Here is a 10442-nt window from a genome sequence, read left to right on the forward strand (position 1 = left end):
ATGCAATGAGACATTAGTCTCAGTAGCTAAGGACTCTAAGACGTCTTTTCTATTTTTAATTGTGCTTTTAAAAGGTGGCATTTGGTTAGAGGATGTATTCAGGGAATTGTCTCATGAGTTCCTTTTCCTCAATTACTTTATGTCTGCCTATAACCGTAAAGGCAAATGGATCAGGGATTCTAGCTGATAAGCAGTAAAAAGAGAACAAAGCTAGTGATTAGATGAATGGCTTCAGATTGGAGCACTACAGAAAAGTCTCTAAATTGCAGTAATTACTGCCTGCCTGATATTTCATACTGAATCCATTCTCCCTTTCCTTTAGACATCTATCTATCCTTGAGAAACTGCAGCCTCTGACCCAGTGTGTTCTAACCCAGTCACACTGACACAAGGAAGGCACTTGGGGCAATCCTACCCATAAGGAAGAGTACAGCTAGCATATAATGGACATAAATAACTAGGTAGTATTCATATAACATTTTAAGGTTTGAAAATTATTTACATAAATTACCACATTTGATCCTCACAACAATCAGGAAAGGTAGGTACTATTATCCCTATTTTACAGCTGATGAAACTGATAACCAAACTGAATTATTTTTGCTTCCTAGTCCAATAGGCCCATGAATATGGGCCACATGTTCCTTTGAGTTTTTTAATTTATTCTTTCCTCCTTTAGGTAAATGAGTATTGGACTACACTATGACCTCATGAACTCAAAAGGTCAGAAGATCAAGTTCCGAGAAATCTAGAAGCTAGAGGCCATGCCAGAATCTGCCCATAGTCTAGCCCCAGATGAAATAAAATACAGAGACAACCCAAACAACCTAGCAGACAATGAATCAATGCCAGGCAAGAGAGTGTGACAATGACATTCATCAGCTGTGATACATTTAGAAGTAAATTCAGTGAGGGTAAATGCTTCATAAAAGCAATTTTTTTTAATGTTGAGCCCATTCTCTGGTAACAAAATGATAGAAGGGAGTATACTCTGAGTATTGTGATAAGTGCTTTGTAACTTCTGCTTTTGGCATATCTTATTTGTATTGTTTCTTTTTGTTGTTCAATCATTTTAGTTGCGTCCAACTCTTCATGATTCCATATGAAATTTTCTTTGCAAAGATAATGAATGTGCCATTTTTTTCTCCAGCTCATTTTTACAGATGAGGAACTGAAGCCAAACAGGGTTCAATGACTTTCCCAGGGTCACAAAGTTAATAAGTGTTTATAGCTCAAGAGTCTTCCTTCTCCTGATCTCAGGTCTGTCCTTCTACCCACTGAATCACCTTGCTTTCTCAGTAAGGTCTTTATGTACTAGTTAATTGATGTTAATTGGTAGAGTAAAGTTAAGAGCCTTTGCTAGACCAACTTCACCTGCCTTTGGAACAACAACTATGAGACTTAATTTCCCACCTTCCATTTCATTTACCTAGATTTATTAACAATACTCATTAAGTATCTGTGATCTCCCCGGCAATGTGTTGGGGATAAAAAGACAAAAAAGAAGCAGTCCTTGCTCACAAACAAAAATCATGTGCATAGATGGTAAATACAAAGTAATTTCAAGAGAGAGAAAACATTGGTACCTAAGGGCAAAGAAAAGCCTTCATAAAGAGATTATAACCTGTCCTGTATATTTATAACAGAGCCAAGCCTTGAAGAAAGGTACAAATTCTGAAAAGTAGGTTTAAGAAGATGATGCATTTCAGGTATAAGGAATTAACTGTGTGAATTAAAAGCATGGATACAAAAAACAAAACAAAACAAAAAAAAAATTCAAGGAAAAACTAGTAGAAGACTTTGTACTCTGTGAATTGACTAGATCTAATAGACTGTTTCTTCTTCTAAATTAGATTGTGCTTTTTGCTGCAAGAAGGTTTTCCCTCTGGTTTGGCTGCTTTAGAGCTGTCAGAATGAAGAGAAATGTAGTCTGACACAATGCGCAGAATAAAGTATAATGGGATTGGCATTCTGGAGTCTTGTTAGGAGCCTATTCACAGCTTCAGATTCATATGACTAGTTTTAATACTAATAACAGTTCAAATTGTTAGAACAATTCATAAGGCAGTAACACAAGTATGATTATCTCCATTCTACAAATGAGGAAACTGTGGCTCAGAGGACTGAAATGATTTACCTCCAGTTATCATATTAAATGTCAGAAACAGGACACAAATCCAGGCCCTCAGACTCCAAATTTGTTGCTATTTCCACTATATTATTGCAATCATACTGGCTTTTTTCTTTTTTCTTTTAGCACATCAAGCTAAAGTCCAAATTAAAATTTCTAAATATTTTAAAAAGAAAATAGGTTACTTTGTCTGAGATCGACTAAATAGGGGAGCTATATTCCAAAGACAGTTTTTTTTTTTAATTTTCAACTTTTTTTCAAAGCTAATGTAGTAGGAAATGACTTGTAAATATGGCTTGAATGTTAAGACTAAATTTGAAGGTCACAATTAAATTCTTAATAAATAAATGAAATCTTTTAAGATTTAGATTCTTAAATTTGTTGCCTTCAGCAATACTTGTCTAATGGAACTGTTCACCTCCCAAGATGCCAGTTAGCTAGCTAGTGTTGCTATGGAAACATGAGACTGAAAAGTAACTGAGCAGACTGGAATACATCAGTTTGGGACTTGGGAGAGATATGGAGGAAAATATTATATTTTGAAAACCACAAAGAAGCACAGAGCTAGGTTATGGTGTTAGAAGACAGTACTCCTTCCCCCCCTACAAACCCATGTGCAGTGAGATTCTTGTGGGCTCTTGCTGCAGGATGATGGGGCTATGTTGAGACAAATACAGGTATCCTTAGTCCTTTCTCCTTAACCTCACTGCCATGTCTCCCATTCTGGGTGAAAAAAGTAACTCCCTCCTTAACTTCCACTCAACCAACTTCTGTCTGCCTTTCCCTTTTGGAGAAGAGGAAAAAAACTGGAGAACAGAAGGTGATTTCTGCCTCTATAGCCAAAAGTGTGGGATTTTACTGTCCTTTTGTTGCTATCACTTCATTTCACTTGAAATTAATGAAAATGTGGCTGCCACTCATTCTAACGTGTAGTATAGTTGATGACAGTAGGTCAAAGAGAGGAAATGTTTTGTTTTGTCCTGAAAGAGACAGATATAGGGCCTGTATTCATTTTCTGTTCAAAAAGATGATAGTGAATAAGCCTAAACATTGATCAAATGAGATAACTGGAGTGTTTAGCCTCGTGCCTAGCACATAGTAAACACCGTACAAACGCTAGCTACTGTCATTATTACATAAGCAACCGGTACAACAAGACAAAGAGCAAAACCCCTTAGGCCAAAACATAACAAGGGGTCCCGGCGGGGCTCAAACCTAGCGGGAAATTTGCCCCAGAGCAAGGTAGAGAGACAGCACTTGCACTCCTCTAAGGAAGAAGGGGGTGAGGAGAGACAGAACCAATGATAGTATAATAAGCGTTCTGGAGAAACTTAGACTCCACCCCTAATGAAGAAGGGGAAAAAGAAGCGGAACCTAGAGGCTATGGCTCACCCCACCCCACCCTGGCTCGGGTTCTAGCCAGCCAAGACCTCCGGGCCAGGGGCAGTGGCCCATCAGAATCCCTTGTGTCCTGAGAACAGGCACAGAATGGCCTCAGAGCAGCAGCCTACCTCAACGCTTCTTCCTAGAGAGAAGGAAAGAGAAGTCCTAGGAAAGGGGAACAAATCTGAAGAGAAGGGACTAATCCAACAGGGCCCATAATCCCAGCAGCGGCGCAGACCGACCGATTCAAAGTGCACTTGGACCGCTTCTCTAGAGTTGAGCAGGGAACATGGCGGCTCCCGAGGACGCCTCCGAGGAAGACGGAGTAGAGACCCAGGCGGGCGGGGGGACCTTGCCGCCGCTGAATGTCTCCATGGAGGTTCCCGCCGAAGTCGGGGTGGCCAGCGAGGCCTCCGCCAAGGTTGATGGTTTGGCCCAGGTCGATGGCACCGCCAAGGTTCCCGCCGAGGTCGGGGTCGCCGCCGAGGTCGATGTCGCCACCAAGGCTCCCACTGAGGTCGGGGTCGCCGCCAAGGTCCCCCACAGGGTCAATTTCGCCCTCGATGTCTCCACCGAGGCCAGTGTAGCCATCGAGGTCCCCGTCAAGGTCGATAGCGCCGCCGAGGTCCCCCCCGTATTCGGGGTGGCCACCGAAGTCCCCTCGGAGGTCCGGGTCGCCACCGAGGTCCTAGCCGAGGGCGACGTCGCCGCCGAGGTCGGGGTCGCGCCGGAGGTCGCGGCCGAGGTCGGGGTCACCGCCGAGGTCGCATTTCCCGCGGAAGAAGATGACTCCTTCGCAAACCAGTTGACCCCCTACCACACCCACTGGGTGGGACACTCCAAAAACCTCGTGGAACTCGCACAGCAGGTGCAGAAGGCTGATGAATTCATCGAAGCAAATGCGACCAACAAGCTGATAGTTATAGCTCAGCAAATCAGTCATTTGCAAACACAGGCCAGTAAGATATTGGAAGAGGCCCAAAGGGATGCTGAACTGCACCATGCCGCTTGCAATATGGTGAAAAAACCTGGAAATATTTACTACCTCTATAAACGGGACAACGGGCAGAAATACTTTTCCATTATTTCACCAAAGGAATGGGGGCCAAGCTGTCCGCATGATTTTCTTGGCGCCTACAAGCTTCAGCATGATCTCTCCTGGACTCCGTTTGACAGCATCGAGAAACAAGAGGCTGAAATCGGCATCATGGACAAGTTTTTGAGCCAGCAGATGGCCCTGCCCCAGTGTACCGAGCCCAATTTCCAGGGCCTCACCTAGTGACCGTGGACAGTGCCAAATAGGATGTGGGCCTGGCTATTCGGGTCTCCTTAGCTTCCCTATGTCCTACTTACTAGGAGTTATGAGAAGTGAGATGTGATGTACACATGAGTACCTTGGATGGAGATCCCCCTGTGTGAATTGAAGTATATTTATCAACTCCATTTCGGGCTGCACACTCCCTGCTTCAGAGAATCCCCAACTAAACACACGTGGACCAGTAACCATTATTACACATCCCAACTCACCCAAACAGACAGAATCCATCACTGTAGCTGAACTTTATAGGAACTTCGTAGTACAGAGAAGAAATGTCACTTCTTTAAAAAGGTTGTAGACTGCTGTTTATACATAGAGGAATCTGTACTGCGACCCCTTTTTAACTCAGGAAGTTTAGGAATGGGACTAGGGTCAAGCAAAGGACTTGGCTCTTCTGTTTCTCTAAGTGATTCTACCCTGTTCCAGAGAACTTTAGGCTCAGAATCTTCAAGGTCTCAGGAATAATAATGTGGCTGACCAAAAAAGTGATTCTAATTTTCTTAAAAAGGACTGTGCTCTGCATTTTCCCTAGCTCCTCTAGCCTTTCTCTTTTTTGGCTGGAGAATTGATAACAAATGCAAGAGAGAAGAGTAGTGGTTGTCTCTTTAATTCCTTGCCTTAAATTCCTAATCAGTTTTAGGATCTTAGATTTAGAGCTGGAAGGAACTTTCGGAAGTCTTTGAATTCATCCCCCTTCTTTTACAAATGAGGGAAGGAGACTGAGATGTTCGCTGATTTGCCCGGGGTTCCATAGCAGTTAAGTATCTGAGGCAGTACTTGAAAACACTTCCCTCATGAAGCCATTCTGCTTCATAAATGAAGGTTTGGGGCAAAGGTCAAGGGCTAAACCAGGATATCAGTAACGAGTCCATTTTAAATGGCTATTTCCAAATATGAAAGGGAGAGGTAAAACACTATGGGAATGAAAACTTTTTTAAAAAAATTTTATAATAACTTTTTATTGACAGAATCCATGCCAGGGTAATTTTTTTATATTATCCCTTGCACTCGCTTCTGTTCCGATTTTTTCCCTTCCCTCCCTCCACCCCCTCCCCTAGATGGCAACCAGTCCTATATATGTTAGATATGTTACAGTATATCCTAGCTACAATATATGCGTGCAGAACCGAACAGTTCTCTTGTTGCACAGGGAGAATTGGATTCAGAAGGTAAAAATAACCCGGGAAGAAAAACAAAAATGCAAACAGTTTACATTCATTTCCCAGTGTTCTTTTTTTTGAGTGTAGCTGCTTCTGTCCATCATTGATCAATTGAAACGGAGTTAGGTCTCTTTAACAAAGAAATCCACTTCCATCAGAATACATCCTCATACAAAATATGGTTGTCGGTGTATAATGACCTCCTAGTTCTGCTCATTTCACTTAGCATCAGTTCATGTAAGTCTCGCCAGTCCTCTCTGTATTCATCCTGCTGGTCATTTCTTACAGAACAATAATATTCCATAACGTTCATATATCACAATTTCTCAACTATTCTCCAATTGATGGGCATCCATTCATTTTCCAGTTTCTAGCCACTACAAACAGGGCTGCCACAAACATTTTGACACACACAGGTCCCTTTCCCTTCTTTAGTATCTCTTTGGGGTATAAGCTCAGAAGTAACACTGCTGGATCAAAGGGTATGCACAGCTTGATAACTTTTTGGGCATAGGGAATGAAAACTTTGAAGCTCTGTTTGCACAAAATTTATTTATTTTTTCATAGTACTCAGAAATATTCTCTCCTGACCTTGTGTTTATGGGCTCATCAGACTGAAAGCTTGGAGGGATCTAAGAGATCATATAGTCCTCTTATATCAGAAAACTAAGGCTCATAGTTATTAAGTGACTAGTCTAATATCACATAAGTAACAAAGCCACTGTTCTAACCCAGATTCTTTGACTTCTAATTCAGTACTTTTGTACTAGTAGTAATGATATTTCCAGTCCATCCCTGTTCAAATTCTGCCCTTGGCCCAGGGCCACACAGAAATAACTAATCATGGGTTTCACTAGAACAATGAGCAGGCAATCATACTCTGTAATCACATCATCAGGTTACTACATGATGGTTACCTCAAAACATAGCACAGAAATTAGTCAATAAGAAAGCACCAAGAGGATGCAGAATAGAATACTGGGCTGCAAACTTCAATAAATCTTTCTCCAGGCATGGTGCCTGGGCAGTTCCCCCTTTGCTGTCCTTGGGTGAACTTATGCTAATTATAATAGTGGTCCCATAAATTAATGCTACTCCCTTACCCCCAAGCAAGTGGGCTTTTCTGTATGCATTCTGGATATCCACATGTGCAGTTCCATCAAGGCTTTAGGACCTCCCCATGTTAATCAACTACTCTATAACCTCAAAATTTGCGTATCTTGGGATATAATCAGCAATATTTACCCTGTAAAAATCTTTGTCATGCTTTACTGGGCTGCTGACTTCTTCAGGGACTTGGCCCACCGATTGAATGTGTAAATCTCATTAAAATGTCTTAGTTTGGGTTGGAAACTGTCTGAGCTTGAGTTCTTTCATAGACGGCACCACACATACCTGATATCTCAACAGTAAGGTAGGATACTTTTTCTTCTGTGAATTATCCAGCTAACTGAATTACTTAAATAATTGTTTCGTCCAGGGGAAAACATTTGTTTTGCAAATTCTCCTGGGCTTATCCCTAGCTAAAAGTCCCCATGTTCATTCAGTAATTATCAAATGCTTTACAGTGAGCATTAAATAGTATCCTGTTGATTCTGTTTGAGTGGTCTAGATTCCTGGTGGTCTAGAGGTGAGTGGCTATAAGAGAGTTGTTAAGAATACCCTTTAAATCGGCTGTGAGTTTTAGGAGTAAAAGAATTCACTCATTCCTGAAATATTAGTTGCAAAATGGAAGTTTATTGTTAGATAGAAACCAGTTTATCAAGAGACTGACTTCTACAGTAGCAGATCTATAGAAAATGAAGTTTTGCATGGAGAATGCAGTTCTCAGTGGACAGAAAGTCCTGGCAGTAAGGGAGCTACCAAGATCCATCTGCAAAGACTTTAGTTGATGGAAGTTTATTATATTGCGTGTCTTGGTGGGGAGGGAGTTGGGAAGCACGAGCAGATCAGAACTAGTGGGGGCTGAGACAAGCCTGACCTTCTATTGGAATTCAATGGGATGCTTTTTGACCAGGATTTGTAATTGAATCCAAGGCTCTGGCATCCTGGAAAGACAACTTGTCTGGGGGGGATATGCCTCAGCCAGGAGAATCTGAAAGGGATCACAGGTCAATAGGAAATAGTTTCTTAAAGGGACCATAACCTGCTTCACTGTATGGTGTAGTTTGCTGTGAAGAAACTAGGTTGTATTTGTCCACAGCTGCCACAACTCCTTGGGGAATAGTACCTATACTCTTATACCCAACTTGGAGTTTAGGGTCTTTCCCACTGAGCTATCTTGACTAATGAGTGACACATGGCCAGCTAAAGCTTAACAAATTCATCTGGACTTTTGGTAAAATGAAGGTTCACAGCAGCAACAAGGAGATGGTATAATGACTAACTATGATAGACTTGGTTCTTCTCAGCAATTCAGTGAATCCATGGCAATCCTAATAATTTTTTTTAAGTTTTATTTTATTTAATAACTTTGTATTGACAGAATCCATGCCAGGGTAATTTTTTACAACATTATCCCTTGCACTCGCTTATGTTTCGATTTTTCCCCTCCCTCCCTCCACCCCCCCCCCAAGATGGCAAGCAGTCCTATATATGTTAAATATGTTGCAGTATATCCTAGATATAATACATATTTGCAGAACCGAACAGTTCTCCTGTTGCACAGGAAGAATTGCAATCCTAATAAATTTTGAATGGGAAATGCTATCCACATTCCCAGAGAGACCTATGGAAAATGAATGTGGATCAAGGCACACTATTTTCACATTTTTTTCTTTTTCTTTCCCCTTAGGGTTTTTTTCCTTATTTTTCTCTCCCAACACGACTTATATGGCAATATGTTAAAAAAAAAAAAAAGTCTGTAATGTATAACCTAATTTTTAAATTGTAATAAAATTTTTAAAAAATTTAATGAATGTACATATGGGCAGAGAACATGGTAAAGAAACATGGTAGAGAGGAGATATTCTCATTCTTCAGTTCCTACAGGTAAAGTTGGATGGGTCTAGCTTGGAATTCCATTTAAACATACCAGTGGCAAGAGTGCCACTGACTTAGTGCTATGGCTACTTTTGATTCTAGGTAAAGAATGAAATCTGCTAAAATGAATTTACAGTCAGATGTATTCCTATTATTGGTGAAAGGGAGGAGATTTTTAAAAAATGATTAAGAAAGGAGCTAAATAAATTTAGGAATGATTAGTCAGAGATGAAATACATCTATAAAAAGATAATTAAAATGGATTTTTTTTGGGGGGGAAGGAAGTGCATTGTAGGGACAGATAGGTGATACAATGGATAGAGTTTTAGTGTTAGAAATCGTCTTGGATATTTGACAGCTGTGTAATCCTGGGCATGTCACTAAAGCCCAATTGCCTCAAAAAAAAAAAAAGGAAGAAAAAAGTAAAGTGCAGTTGACTATCTCATGAATAAGAGAAGGCACCCTGTGATTGTTATGGGTGGGCCAACTTTAATCAAAGAAAGTGCTGTCTTAAACTTAATTTCATATAATCTCTTAGCACAGTTGCTCACAAGGAAATAAGAATGGAGTAGGAGCTGATGAGGACAAGCACTACAGGAAGGAAGGGACTAACTCCTCAGCTAATATAAATTTCATTTTCCTTTCTATTTTGAGCCAGTTGATGTGCTAAGAGCTTTAAAAATATCTCATTTTATCTTTACAACAATCTCGTGTGGGATTATTCCCATTTTACATTTGAGGAAACTGAGGCATTTAGTGACTTGTCTAGAATCATACAGCTAAGTGTCTGAGGCTGGGTTTAAACCCAGATATTCTTAACTCCAAGCCCACTATGTGTATTATGCCATTTAACTCCCTTGTGCTAGTTAGACTAGTTTTTTAGAAATATTAGAACTTGATCCATACTTGTTAGGGCAATTTTTCTTTAAATAAAAAAAATTGGTGTGCTTTTCTGGGTTACATTGTAATGCCGGAGAAACTGAGGCAGGAGAGAGATTAGAGAGTTTTTAATATTTTATTAATTGGAAAGCATAATTGACTGGACGGGACTCTCGTCTCAAATTATCCAGTCAGACAGAGATAAAGATATACTGGGACCAAGGGATCCATGTTGGTCCCAGGGCTGAAGGAAACTGTCATCTCAAAGAATCCAGCATCCAGCATCCAGAGATGAATGGGAGAATCTCAAACCTTTAAATACCTTTTAGAAACAAAGAAGAGGGAAAGGGCGCGAAAACTTCTGTCAGGATAGGGGAGGCCATAAATCCTAAAAACCAGAGATAGGACATCTGAATACACAGAAATAAAGATGTCAGTGAGGTATTTTGGAATATTTTAGAGGGACATTGTAAATTCTTGAGGACAGAAAAGAGTCTGGAAGTCTACTCTCTTGTTTATCTTGCTTGCATTAACAATTTATAAGTGTAGAGTAAATGGTCCCCAGTCTTAATGGGCCAGAGGGAGAGTT

General features: G+C 40.7%; 1 protein-coding gene across 1 annotated transcript; it reads left to right on the forward strand.

Annotated features, from left to right (window-relative positions):
- The first annotated feature begins 3304 nt into the window (after window positions 1–3304).
- Window positions 3305–5122, forward strand: LOC127552213 (uncharacterized). Its single transcript, XM_051982777.1, has one exon. The coding sequence runs from the start codon at window positions 3804–3806 to the stop codon at window positions 4791–4793; it is 990 nt and encodes a 329-aa protein (XP_051838737.1). The 5' UTR covers window positions 3305–3803; the 3' UTR covers window positions 4794–5122.
- The last annotated feature ends 5320 nt before the right edge of the window (window positions 5123–10442 follow it).

Source organism: Antechinus flavipes, chromosome 1 (assembly GCF_016432865.1).
Source record: "Antechinus flavipes isolate AdamAnt ecotype Samford, QLD, Australia chromosome 1, AdamAnt_v2, whole genome shotgun sequence".
Taxonomy (NCBI): domain Eukaryota; kingdom Metazoa; phylum Chordata; class Mammalia; order Dasyuromorphia; family Dasyuridae; genus Antechinus; species Antechinus flavipes.

Excerpts from the sequence above, each read along its gene's own strand:
- LOC127552213 (XM_051982777.1), top strand. The coding sequence starts at position 3,804 with ATGGCGGCTCCCGAGGACGCCTCCGAGGAAGACGGAGTAGAGACCCAG.